The sequence below is a fragment of the Schistocerca serialis genome, unplaced genomic scaffold, assembly GCF_023864345.2.
Source record: "Schistocerca serialis cubense isolate TAMUIC-IGC-003099 unplaced genomic scaffold, iqSchSeri2.2 HiC_scaffold_1261, whole genome shotgun sequence".
NCBI lineage: Eukaryota > Metazoa > Arthropoda > Insecta > Orthoptera > Acrididae > Schistocerca > Schistocerca serialis.
The window spans coordinates 4,711,804-4,726,769 of record NW_026047471.1 but is presented as its reverse complement, the minus strand read 5'-3'; the positions used below and the strand labels follow the sequence as shown (position 1 = coordinate 4,726,769).

At 39.8% G+C, this 14,966-nt stretch overlaps 1 protein-coding gene across 2 annotated transcripts in view; it reads right to left on the bottom strand.

Annotated features, from left to right (window-relative positions):
* Positions 1-14,966, bottom strand: part of LOC126438151 (protein HIRA-like) — a 212,736-nt gene that overhangs the window by 173,339 nt on the left and 24,431 nt on the right. For both annotated transcript variants that reach the window (XM_050090526.1, XM_050090527.1), the window contains one exon: positions 956-1,135. In XM_050090526.1, coding sequence (XP_049946483.1) covers positions 956-1,135 — 180 coding nt within the window. The remainder of the gene's footprint in view (positions 1-955; positions 1,136-14,966) is intronic.

Sequence of the window (14,966 nt, the reverse complement as noted above, 5' to 3'; positions counted from 1 at the left end):
TTCTGATGAAGGCTTAGTTGGCTGAAAGCTCACTTCCTGACAGTCTTTTTGTTGAGCCTACTTGCGAGTCAGCATTTCTGCTACATGGTGAGTAGAGCAAATATCCTTTTCATGTTATTGTTACATTCCATTCAGGATTTTCCATTGGTTGAACTCACGTTATCTTATTCTCACTATTATCTGATAAAATACTGACTCTAGATAATATGTACTGAATTAGAGTTCCAACTAATTCATCTGCAAAATAAATAAAAGTCAAATAATAACTTCTTATTTAAACCAGCAGAGCGTGATGTTAAGAGTACCTGTGGCATTATCAATACAAGATATTGCTTATTTTTAAATAACACAATCAAATAAATGGTCCACTGAAGATGCAATAATGTGCTGAAACACGTACAGGTGCAGAAAAAATAAATTAATGATGTCTTACACAAGGCAGAACTATAGTACAACTTTTTAACCATTAATTTCCACTATATATAAGACATACGGCATTAATATTTATTCTTCATGAGCAAAAATTATTTTCTGTTGCTTATGATATGATCAGGTTTTCATCTGTTTTAACATGCCACACTTGTCAGAACATATATTTGTAGGACCAACTCTCATCTGAGCACTAACTTATAAACAAGAAATTGCCTAACATCTGACAATTGTGTGCTTCTGTAATGCCACAAAAATCTGCATATTATTCAATATTCTAAGATTATTTGTTTGTGAACTACATTTAATTCAGGAGACTGGATTTACTAAAACAAAAAACAACCTCAATAAGAGGAACTCCTCTAAGTTGGTTTATTTTCATCTAATTTGTTTTCCAAAAGCCTATGAGGTACCTTTACAGATATTTACCACAAACGATAGTTCAAGTAGTTGCCTATTTATGAAGCAATGATCTGCTTCGTGTTTCAAAACTTTATGTATGAAATGTATAAATCATTGTTATTACCTGGCATCTTAAGAGCATTCCACACAATCACTGTGTTGTCAACAGAACAAGACGCAAGCCACGCATCATGTGGAGACCATGCCATATCCAGGACATCACCATTATGTCCACGCAAAGTCATGCAGCAACGCCAACTCTCGACATTTACTTTCCCAACACTTCCAAAAACATTTGTTGCACCTGCAATGTTACAATGCTTTCTGAAGAAAAGTTATCATGTATATGATATAGGAAAAACCAAATACTGTAAAATGTGACTAACAAAAGTCACACAAAAGAATTACAACACACTTATCAAATAGGGTTGGGGCTACAAGACACAGAGTGAATATCTAAAACAATGGAAAATCCAGGATGGAATAACGACAATATTATAAAAAGGATAGATTTCATCTTACCATAAAGTAGAAATGTTGAGGCGCAACAAAATACTGCTAAACAAGTAAGCTACACACAGCACACGCACATTCACGCAAATGCAACTCTTCATACAGTTTTGCCTTAGCAGCCAGAGACAGTGGACAGTGGTCGTGTGCAGTTGCATGAATATGTGTGTGTGCTTTTTGTATAATTCAAGAGAAGGCTTTTTGGCTGAGGTGAAAGCTCACTTGTTTAGCAGTCTTTTTGTTGTGTCTGTCCAACAGTGAACATATACATGCACAGAGGGGGAGAAAAACAACCAGATAGTCATTTCTGAGCAGGGGGACTTCAAATTCTACAAAATTTCTCAAATAATCGAAGGTCAGAAATGTACCATTATGGTGCCACAGCCACAAAATGACAGCCGATCGGTGACAAGCACGTGCATGTGTACGCATTTAAACTATCTTGCCACAGCAAATACCTGTTATGCTAGGAGTGCAGTTAATAATCAACTTAGCTGAAGATAATGGTTTCAAGTGAACAGTCATAGCTAGGTAAATTTTAAATTCTCATCCAAGAGTGTTTATGTTTCATTCACATTTTCTTTGATGTTTCATGACTAGTAAATCAGTTACTTGTATGCATAACTACCATATCACCTTAAAATTATTAAGATAATTAGCTGCGCTGCATTGTTAGGCATATCCAAGCACCATCACTTAACAGGATGTCATTTTATGGCTATAGTTCCACAACGAATCACTTCCAAGCTACAGTTATTTTGAAAATTTTATAGGTATAAGTTAACATGAACCATGGACCTTGCCCTTGGTGGGGAGGCTTGCATGCCTTAGTGATACGGATAGCCACACCGTAGGTGCAACCATAATGGAGGGATATCTGTTGAGAGGCCAGACAAACATGTGGTTCCTGAAGAGGGGCAGCAGCATTTTTAGTAGTTGCAGGGGCAACAGTCTGGATGATTGACTGATCTGGCCTTGTAACATTATTCAAAATGGCTGAAAGCAAGAGGAAACTACAGCGTTATTTTTCCAAGGTCATGCAGCTCTACTGTATGATTAAATTATGATGACATTCTCTTGTGTAAAAAATTCCAGAGGTAAAATAGTCCCCCATACGGATCCCCGGGCGGTGACTACTTAGGACGTCATTATCAGGTGAAACAAAACTGGTGTTCTATGGATCAGAGTGTGGAATGTCAGTAGGTTAGAAAATTTAAAAAGGGAAATGGATAGGTTAAAGCTAGATATAGTGGGAATTAGTGAAGTTCAGTGGCAGGAGGAACAAGACTTTTGGTCAGGTGAATACAGGGTTATAAATACAAAAATCAAATATGGGTTATGCAGGAGTAGCTAAAATAATGAATAAAAAAATAGGAATATGGATAAGCTATAATGACCAGCATACTGAACGTATTATTGTAGCCAAGATAGATACGAAGCACACACCCACTACAGTAGTACAAGATTAATATGCCAACTAGCTCTGCAGATGAGGACGGCATGGACGAAATGTATGGTGAGATAAAAGAAATTATTCAGATAGTTAATGGAGATGAAAATTTAATAGTCATGGGGGACTGGAATTCGATAGTAGGAAAAGGAAGAGAAGGAAAAGTAGTAGGTGAATATGGACTGAGATAAAGAAATGAAAGAGGAAGCCACCTGGTAGAAGATTGCACAGAGCATAATTTAATCACTGCTAACACTTGGTTTAAGAATCATAAAAGAAGGTTCTATATGTGGAAGAGACCTGGAGATACTGGAAGGTTCCAGATTGATTATATTATGGTAAGACAGAGATTTCAGAACCAGGTTTTAAATAGTAAGACATTTCAGGTGCAGATGTGGACTCTTACTACAATTTATTGATTATGAATTGCAGATTAAAACTGAAGAAACAGCAAACTAGAATGTTTCAGAGGGAGCATTAGAGAATGACTGACAAGAACAGGGGAAAGGAATAATGTAGAAGAAGAATGGGTAGCTTTGAGAGATGAAAGAGTGAATGCAGCAGAGGATCAAGTAAGTAAAAAGAGGAGCAATAGTAGAAATCCTTGGGTAACACAAGAGAGATTGAATTTAATCGATGACAGAAGAAAATATATTGTGTCTCATAACATACATGATCAAAATCATTTGATTCAGGTACAGGAGACACTTCAAAGTTTGGTAAAATTTACCATAGACATAGAAAGTTGAAGTCTACATTTGTTGTTGTTGTGGTCTTCAGTCCTGAGATTGGTTTGATGCAGCTCTCCATGCTACTCTATCCTGCGTAAGCTCCCTCATCTCCCAGTACCTACTGCAACCTACATCCTTCTGCATCTGTTTAGTGTATTCATCTCTTGGTCTCCCTCTATGATTTTTACCCTCCACGCTGCCCTCCAATGCTAAATTTGTGATCCCTTGATGCCTCAGGACATATCCTACCAACCGATCCCTTCTTCAAGTCAAGTTGTGCCACAAACTTCTCTTCTCCCCAATCCTATTCAATACCTCCTCATTAGTTATGTGATCTACCCACCCAATCTTCAACATTCTTCTGTAGCACCACATTTTGAAAGCTTCTATTCTCTTCTTGCCCAAACTATTTATCGACCATGTTTCACTTCCATACATGGCTACACTCCATACAAATACTTTCAGAAACGACTTCCTAACACTTAAATCTATACTGAATGTTAACAAATTTCTCTTCTTCAGAAACGCTTTCCTTGCCATTGCCAGTCTATATTTTATATCCTCTCTACCTCGACCGTCATCAGTTATTTTGCTCCCCAAATAGCAAAACTCCTTTACTACTTTAAGCGTCTCATTTCCTAATCTAATTCCCTCAGCATCACTTGACTTAATTCGACTACATTCCGTTATCCTCGTTTTGCTTTTGTTGACATTCATCTTATATCCTCCTTTCAAGAGACTGTCCATTCCATTCAACTGCTTGTCCAGGTTCTTTGCTGTCTCTGACAGAATTACAATGTCACCGGCGAACCTCAAAGTTTTTATTTCTTCTCCAAGGATACCAATACCTACTCCGAATTTTTCTATTGTTTCCTTCACTGCTTGCTCAATATACAGATTGAATAACATCGGGGAAAGGATACAACCCTGTCTCACTCCCTTCCAAATCACTGCTTCCCTTTCATGCCCCTCTACTCTTATAGCCGCCATCTTGTTTCTGTACACATTGTAAATAGCCTTTCGCTCCCTGTATTTTACCCCTGAAAGACAGTATTCCAGTCAACATTGTCAAAAGCTTTCTCTAAGTCTACACATGTTTGCCTTTCTTTAATCTATTTTCTAAGATAAGTTGTAAGGTCAGTATTGCCTCATGTGTTCCAAGATTTCTATGGAATCTAAACTGATCTTCCCCGAGGTTGGCTTCTACCAGTTTTTCCATTCATCTGTAAATAATTCGCGTTAGTATTTTGCAGCAGTGACTTATTAAACTGATAGTTCAGTAATTTTCACATCTGTCAACACCTGCTTTCTTTGGAATTGGAATTATTATATTCTGCTTCAAATCTGAGGGTATTTCACCTGTCTCATACATCTTGCTCACCAGATGGTAGAGTTTTGTCAGGACTGGCTCTCCCAAGGCCGTCAGTAGTTCTAATGGAATGTTGTCTACTCCCAGGGCCTTGTTTCAACTCAGGTCTTTCAGTGCTCTGTCAAACTCTACACGCAGTATCGTATCTCCCATTTCATCTTCATCTACATCCTCTTCCACTTCCATAACATTGTCCTCAAGAACATCGCCCCTGTATAGACACTTTATATACTCCTTCCACCTTTCTGCTTTCCCTTCTTTGCTTAGAACTGGGTTTCCATCTGAGCTCTTGATATTCATACAAGTGGTTCTCTTTTCTCCATAGGTCTCTTTAATTTTCCTGTAGGCAGTATCTACCTTACCCCTAGTGAGATAAGCCTCTACATCCTTACATTTGTCCTCTAGCCATGCCTTCTTAGCCATTTTGCACTTCCTGTCGATCTCATTTTTGAGACTTTTGTATTCCTTTTTGCCTACTTCATTTACTGCATTGATATATTTTCTCCTTTCATCAATTAAATTCAATATTTCTTCTGTTACCCAAGGATTTCTACTAGCCCTCGTCTTTTTACCTACTTAATATTCTGCTGCCTTCCCTCAGAGCTAACCATTCTTCTTCTACTGTATTTTTCCCCCAATTCCTGTCAATTGTTCCTGTATGCTCTTCCTGAAACTCTGTACAATCTCTGGTTTAGTCAGTTTATCCAGGTCCCATCTCCTTAAATTCCCACCTTTTTGCAGTTTCTTCAGTTCTAATCTACAGTTCATAACCAATAGATTGTGGTCAGAGTCCGCATCTGACCCTGGAAGTGTCTTACAAGTTTCCCTTCAGTACCTGAATAATTTCTTTTATCTCATCATACATTTCATCAATTTCTTCATCATCTGCAGAGCTAGTTGGCATATAAACTTGTACTACTGTAGTAGGTGTGGGCTTCATGTCTATCTTGGCCACACTAATGCAATCACTATGCTGTTTGTAGTAGCTTATCCGCACTTCTATTTTTTTATTCATTATTAAACCGACTCCTGCATTACCCTTATTTGATTTAGTATTTATAACCCTGTACTCGCCTGACCAGAAGTCTTGTTCCTCCTGCCACCGAACTTCACAAATTCCCACTATATCTAACCTTAACCTATCCATTTCCCTTTTTAAGTTTTCTAACCTACCTGCCAGATTAAGGGATCTGACATTCCACACTCCGATCCGTAGAATGCCATTTTTCTTTCTCCTGATAATGACATTCTCTTGAGTAGTCCCCGCCCGGAGATCCGAATGGGGGACTATTTTACCTCCGGAATATTTTACCCAAGAGTACGCCATTATCATTTAACCATACAGTAAAGCTGCATGCCCTCGGGAAAAATTACAGCTGTAGTTTCCCCTTGCTTTCAGCCATTCACAGTATCAGCACAGCAATGCTGTATTGGTTAGTGTTACAAGGCCAGATCAGTCAATCATCCATACTACAGCATCATAATAATAACACAATTTTGTTTTATATACACAAGCGGCAATGGTGGTGGTGGTGGTGGTGGTGGTGGTGATGATGATGATAATAATAATAATAACAATTATAAAAATAACATCTAAAAATCTAACACTAAATTACCCTAGCTCAAATTATCATGTCATCCTCTAAAAATTCTTCTATCAAATAGTAACATGTCTCCCACAGAATCTGACGTACTCTTATTTTCAGGATCTCTGGCTTAACATTAAATATATTTTTGCCCATTAATTTGTTATTATTGTCATCCCCATATACTGTGGAGCCTGTTCATATAATTTCAATTTGTGTGTGGGAAGCATAAAATTATTTTTATTTCTTGTGTTGTGTACGTGGATAAATTGATTTTCCTCAAATAATTTTTGCCTGCTATGTAGGAAGATAATAATTTCATAAATGTATATCGAGGCTACAGTTAGGATTTGCAGTTGTCGCAATAATGGGCGACAAGATTCTTTTTTGTGTACGGTACACATGTATCTGATAATTTTTTTCTGAAGTTTCAGCATACGAGATACTTTACTTGAACTTCCCCAGAAAATTACACCATACCTAATTACAGATTCAAAATAACTATGGTATGCTATTGTTCGTGTACTCATGTCTGTAGAATTTGCAAGTATCTGCATTGCAAATGCAAAACTGCTTAGTTTATTTGATAATGAGTCAATATGTGTGTTCCAGTTCAAGAACTTTTCCACATTTAGTCCTAGAAATTTGACAGTGTCAACTTCTTCTATAAGTTGATTATTGCATTGTATTTTAAGCTCTCCACATTTTGAGTGTTTGGTTTGGAAATGTCCCATATGGGTTTTTGCAATGTTCAGTTTCAACCCATTTAACTGGAACCAGTTCTCTAGGGTATCCAGTGTGCTCACAATGAAGCTTGGAATTTTTTCTGCATCACCATCTTCAATTAAAACCCAAGTACTGATGGCAAACAGAACTGATGGGGAATTGATATTTGTGAATAAGTCATTTACATAGAATAGGAACAAGTTAGACCCAAATTGGAGCCTTGAGGCACACCTTGTGATACAGAACTCCACTTCGAAAAATAATTCACCACATTTGAAGTGATAGTTACCCTTTGTTTTCTGTTCTGCAGGTACAATGTAAGCCATTCGAGAGTATTGCCCTTAAACCCATACTTATCTAATTTGCAGATAAGCAAGGCATGGTTTACAGAGTCGAAAGCTTTAGTAAGATCACAGAAAATACCAGCAACTTTGCTCCTCTGGTCCAGTGCTTTGCATATCTTTTCAATAAAGTTATTTGCTGTATTGAGGGTGTTTTTTCCTGGTTGGAATCCAAATTGATTATTTATAATAATATCATTTTGCACAATAAAATTTTGTATCTGGTTTGCAGCTACTCTCTCAAACACTTTCGACAAGATTGGAAGAATAGAAATAGGATGATAGTTTCCCATGTGTTCCCTCGACCCTTTCTTGAACAGAAATCTGACTTTGGCATACTTCAACACATCAGGAAAGCATCCCTGTTGAAAAGATTGATTAATTATTTTAGTTAGTGGAGGTGCTGTTATGTGATACACAGCTTTAATCACTTTAGTCAGTATCCCATTCCACCCAGCTGAGTTTTTATTTTTTAATCATAATACACTCCTGGAAATTGAAATAAGAACACCGTGAATTCATTGTCCCAGGAAGGGGAAACTTCCTGGGGTCAGATACATCACATGATCACACTGACAGAACCACAGGCACATAGACACAGGCAACAGAGCATGCACAATGTCGGCACTAGTACAGTGTATATCCACCTTTCGCAGCAATGCAGGCTGCTATTCTCCCATGGAGACGATCGTAGAGATGCTGGATGTAGTCCTGTGGAACGGCTTGCCATGCCATTTCCACCTGCGCCTCAGTTGGACCAGCGTTCGTGCTGGACGTGCAGACCGCGTGAGACGACGCTTCATCCAGTCCCAAACATGCTCAATGGGGGACAGATCTGGAGATCTTGCTGGCCAGGGTAGTTGACTTACACCTTCTAGAGCACGTTGGGTGGCACGGGATACATGCAGACGTGCAATGTCCTGTTGGAACAGCAAGTTCCCTTGCCGGTCTAGGAATGGTAGAACGATGGGTTCGATGACGGTTTGGATGTACCGTGCACTATTCAGTGTCCCCTCGACGATCACCAGTGGTGTACGGCCAGTGTAGGAGATCACTCCCCACACCATGATGCCGGGTGCTGGCCCTGTGTGCCTCGGTCGTATGCAGTCCTGATTGTGGCGCTCACCTGCATGGCGCCAAACACGCATACGACCATCATTGGCACCAAGGCAGAAGCCACTCTCATCGCTGAAGACGACAAGTCTCCATTCGTCCCTCCATTCACGCCTGTCGCGACACCACTGGAGGCGGGCTGCACGATGTTGGGGCGTGAGCGGAAGACGGCCTAACGGTGTGCGGGACTGTAGCCCAGCTTCATAGAGACGGTTGCGAATGGTCCTCGCCGATACCCCAGGGGCAACAGTGTCCCTAATTTGCTGGGAAGTGGCGGTGCGGTCCCCTACGGCACTGCATAGGATCCTACGGTCTTGGCGTGCATCCGTGCGTCGCTGTGGTCCGGTCCCAGGTCGACGGGTACGTGCACCTTCCGCCGACCACTGGCGACAACATCGATGTACTGTGGACACCTCACGCCCCACGTGTTGAGCAATTTGGCGGTACGTCCACCCGGCCTCCCGCATGCCCACTATACGCCCTCGCTCAAAGTCCGTCAACTGCACACACGGTTCACGTCCACGCTGTCGTGGCATGCTACCAGTGTTAAAGACTGCGATGGAGCTCCGTATGCCACGGCAAACTGGCTGACACTGACGGCGGCGGTGCACAAATGCTGCGCAGCTAGCGCCATTCGACGGCCAACACCGCGGTTCCTGGTGTGTCCGCTGTGCCGTGCGTGTGATCATTGCTTGTACAGCCCTCTCGCAGTGTCCGGAGCAAGTATGGTGGGTCTGACACACCGGTGTCAATGTGTTCTTTTTTCCATTTCCAGGAGTGTATAATATTTTGCACATGCTTTATTGAGACTTTTTTAAAATCTGTGACATACTCAGCTCCTTGCTGGAATCCAAAGGGGTTTACTTTACTCTGATTCTCTACTATATCGACATCTGACTTTGCCACATTTATAAAGAATTCATTTAAACACTCCGATATTTGAGCTGGGTTTACAATAAGGCTATCATTTACTTTAATTCTAGATATTTCATTTCTATTAATTCTGACACCTACCTCTGATTTGACAACAGACCACACTGCCTTTGTTTTGCTTTTATGTTGTGAAATGAAGTAATTGTTTGGCATTTGTTTGGTTGCTTTCACAACTTTTTTTGAAGGTAGCTTTATAAAGTCTAACATATTCAGTAAAATACCTATTTTTATTAAATATTTCAGTTCATTATGTAGTTGCCTCTTCCTAGCACCAGAAATTTTTATACCCAGAGTTATCTATTTAACTTTAGCAGTGATGCAATAAATGAAGCACACAAAAGGGAATATAAACTTCTAAAAAATGAGATCAAAAGGAAGTGCTAAATGTCTAAACAGGAATGGCTACAGGACAAATGTAAGGATGTAGAGGCATATATCATTAGGGGTGAGATAAATGCTGTCTATAGGAAAATCAAAGAGACCTTTGGAGAAAAGAGAACCACCTATATGAATATCAAGAGCTAAGACAGAAAACCAGTCCTAAGCAAAGAAGGGAAAGCAGAAAGATGGAAGGAGTAGTTAGAGAGTCAGTACACAGCATATATACTTGAGGGAAATATTTTCAAAATGGAAGAGGATGTTGATGAAGATGAGAAGGAAGATATAATACTGCATGAAGAATTTGACATAGCACTGAAAGACCTAAGTCGGAACAAGGCCCAGGGAGTAGACAACATTCTGTTAGAGCTACTGATAGCCTTGCGAGAGCCAGCCATGACAAAACTTTTCCATCTGGTGAGCAAGGTGTTTGAAACACCCAGACTTCAAGAAGAATACAATAATTTCAATTCCAAAGAAAGCAGCTGTTGACAGGTGTGAAAATTACCAAACTATCAGTTTAATAAGTCATGGCTGCAAAATACTAACATGAATCCTATACAGAAGAATGGAAAAACTGGTATAAGTCGACGGAAAAACTGGTATAAGTCGACCTCAGGGGAGACCAGTTTGGATTCCATAGAAATGTAGAGATGTGAGGCAATACTGACTTTACGACTTCCAATAGAAGACAGGTTAAGGAAAAGCAAACCCACATTTATAGCATTTGTAGACTTAAAGAAAGCTTTTGACAATGTTGACTGGAATACTCTTTTCATATCTAAAGGTGGCAGGGCTAAAATACAGGGAGAGAAAGGCTATTTAAAATTTGAACAGAAACCAGATGACAGTCATAAGAGTTGAGGGGCACGAAAGAGGGAAGCAGTGGTTGAGAAGGCAGAGAGATAGGGCTGTAGCCTATCCCCAATGTTATTCAATCTGTATATTGACCAAGCAGTAAAGAAAACAAAACAGGGAGAAGAAATAAAAACTTTGAGGTTTGGCACCGACATTGCAATTCTGTCAGAGACAGCAAAGGACTTGGAAGAACAGCTGAACACAATGGGCAGTGTCGTGAAAGGAGGGTATAAGACAAACATCAGCAAAAGCAAAACAAAGATAATGGAATTTAGTCTAATTATATCAGGTGATGCAGGGGGAATTAGACCAGGAAATGAGACTCTTAAAGTAGTAGATGACTTTCACTATTTGTGAAGCAAAATAACTGATGATGGTTGAAGTTAGGAGGATATAATTGCAGACTGGCAGTGTCAAGAAAAGCATTTCAAAAGAAAAAATGAAATGAATATATGGCATTTATTGGCCGGGATATCCCTTCCGGGGTTCAGCCGCTGTATTGCAAGTCTTTTTAGTTGAAGCCACTTCGGTGACTTGCGTGTCAGTGATGATGAAATGATCATGAACACACAACACCAAGTCCCCTGCCGGGAATCGAACCCGGGCCCCCTAGCGTGGTAGGCGGTAAAGTTACTGCTGTGCTAAGGAGGCGGACATTTCAAAAGAAGAGAAATATAGTAACATCAAGTACAGATTTAACGGTCAGGAAGCCCTTTCGTAGAGTATTTGTATGGAGCATAGCCATGTGTTGAAGTGAAACATGGATGATGAAGAGTCTAGACAAAAAGAGACTAGAAGCATTTGAAATGTGGTGCAACAGAAGACTGCTGAAGATTAGATGGATAGACCATATAACTAACAATGAGGTACTGAATAAAATTGGAGAGAAAAGGAATTTCTGGTACAACGTGACTAGAAGAAGGGATCAGTTGGTAGTATACAGTTAGAGACGTCAAGGGATCATCATTTTAGTACTGGAGGGAATCGTACAGGGAGACAAAGAGATGAATACAGTAAGCAGATTCAGAAGGGTATAAGTTGCAGTAGTTCCTTGGAGATGAAGAGGCTTGCACAGGATAGAGTAGCATGGAGAGTTGCATCAAACCAGTCTTTGGACTGAAGACCACCACCACCACCACCACCGACAACAACACCAAATTAATATGCAAGAATCTCTAGAGGAGGTTATTGCATTTACAATCAAACTTTTTCTTTCTTGGCACATTTTAAAATCATCCCTTCTTGTAAGAAGGTAATAATAATACAAATATTTCTATTAAAAGGTTGGTAGCTTTTTCAATGGTGGATCATTTTAAGTTTCTGGTATCTCACAGCATATAGCAAGTATCTGGAAAGTAATGATGTAAAATATTAACCCTGCATTGCATGGTGTTGTCATGCAGCAAAAAACTGTAAACTTACATATAATGTTAAGAAAAACACTTGTTGCAACACACACAGTCTGGATGCATCGACCCAGACTGTGTTTAGCGGCAATCTTTGGTGAAGGTCGAGCTGTACTGGTACTGTGAACGGCTGAAAGCAAGGGGAAACTACAGCTGTAATTTTTCCAGAGGGCATACAGCTTTACTGTATGGTTAAATGATAATGGCGTACTCTTGGGTAAAATATTCCGGAGGTAAAATAGTCCCCCATTCGGATCTCCGGGCGGGGACTACTCAAGAGAATGTCATTATCAGGAGAAAGAAAAATGGCATTCTACGGATCGGAGTGTGGAATGTCAGATCCCTTAATCTGGCAGGTAGGTTAGAAAACTTAAAAAGGGAAATGGATAGGTTAAGGTTAGATATAGTGGGAATTAGTGAAGTTCGGTGGCGGGAGGAACAAGACTTCTGGTCAGGCGAGTACAGGATTATAAATACCAAATCAAATAAGGGTAATGCAGGAGTCTGTCTGATAATGAATAAAAAAATAGAAGTGCGGGTAAGCTACTACAAACAGCATAGTGATTGCATTAGTGTGGCCAAGATAGACATGAAGCCCACACCTACTACAGTAGTAGTACCAGTTTATATGCCAACTAGCTCTGCAGATGATGAAGAAATTGATGAAATGTATGATGAGATAAAAGAAATTATTCAGGTAGTGAAGGGAGACGAAAATTTAATAGTCATGAGTGACTGGAATTCGAGAGTAGGAAAAGGGAGAGAAGGAAACATAGTAGGTGAATATGGATTGGGGGTAAGAAATGAAAGAGGAAGCCGTCTGGCAGAATTTTGCACAGAGCACAACTTAATCATAGCTAACACTTGGTTCAAGAATCATAAAAGAAGGTTGTACACATGGAAGAATCCCTGGAGATACTAGAAGGTATCAGATAGATCATATAATGGTAAGACAGAGATTCAGGAACCAGGTTTTAACTTGTAAGACACTTCCAGGGTCAGATGCGGACTCTGACCACAATCTATTGGTTATGTACTGTAGATTAGAACTGAAGAAACTGCAAAAAGGTGGGAATTTAAGGAGATGGGACCTGGATAAACTGACTAAACCAGAGGTTGTACAGAGATTCAGGGAGAACATACAGGAACAATTGACGGGAATGGGGGAAAAATACAGTAGAAGAAGAATGGTTAGCTCTGAGGGAAGGCAGCAGAGGATCAAGTAGGTAAAAAGACGAGGGCTAGTAGAAATCCTTGGGTAACAGAAGAAATATTGAATTTAATTGATGAAAGGAGAAAATATAAAAATACAGTAAATGAAGCTGGCAAAAAGGAATACAAACGTCTCAAAAATGAGATAAACAGGAAGTGCAAATTGGCTAAGCAAGGATGGCTAGCGGTCAAATGCAAGGATGTAGAGGCACATATCACTAGGGGTAAGAGAGATACTGCCTACAGGAAAATTAAAGAGAGCTTTGGAGAAATGAAAACCACTTGCATGAATATCAAGAGCTCAGATGGAAACCCAGTTTTAAGCAAAGAAGGGAAAGCAGAAAGGTGGAAGGAGTATATAGAGGGTCTATACAAGGGCGATGTTCTTGAGGACAATATTATGGAAATGGAAGATGATGTAGATGAAGATGAAATGGGAGATATGATACTGCGTGAAGAGTTTGACAGAGCACTGAAAGACCTAAGTCGAAACAAGGCCCCGGGAGTAGACAACATTCCATTAGAACTACTGACAGCCTTGCGAGAGCCAGTCCTGACAAAACTCTACCACCTGGTGAGCAAGATGTACGAGACAGGCGAAATACCCTCAGACTTCAAGAAGAATAGAATAATTCCAATCCCAAAGAAAGCAGGTGTTGACAGATGTGAAAATTACCGAACTATCAGTTTAATAAGTCACAGATGCAAAATACTAACGCGAATTGTTTACAGACGAATGGAAAAACTGGTAAAAGCTGACCTCGGGGAAGATCAGTTTGGATTCTGTAGAAATGTTCGAACACGTGAGGCAATACTGATCTTACGACTTATCTTAGAAGAAAGATTAAGGAAAGGCAAACCTACGTTTCTAGCATTTGTAGACTTAGAGAAAGCTTTTGACAATGTTGACTGGAATACTATCTTTCAAATTCTAAAGGTGGCAGGGGTAAAATACAGGGTGCGAAGGCTATTTACAATATGTACAGAAACCAGATGGCAGTTATAAGAGTTGAGGGGCATGAAAGGGAAGCAGTGGTTTGGAAGGGAGTGAGACAGGGTTGTAGCATATCCCCGATGTTATTCAATCTGTATATTGAGCAAGTAGTAAAGGAAACAAAAGAAAAATTCGGAGTAGGTATTAAAATCCATGGAGAAGAAATAAAAACTTTGAGGTTCACCGATGACATTGTAATTCTGTCAGAGACAGCAAAGAACCTGGACAAGCAGTTGAACAGAATGGACAGTGTCTTGAAAGGAGAATATAAGATGAATATCAACAAAAGCAAAACGAGGATAATGGAATGTAGTTGAATTAAGTCGGGTGATGCTGAGGGAATTAGATTAGGAAATGAGACACTTAAAGTAGTAAAGGAGTTTTGCTTTTTGGGGAGCAAAATAACTGATGATGGTCGAAGTAGAGAAGATATAAAATGCAGACTGGCAATGGCAAAGAAAGCGTTTCTGAAGAAGAGAAATTTCGTAACATTGAGTATAGATTTAAGTGTCAGGAAGTCGTATCTGA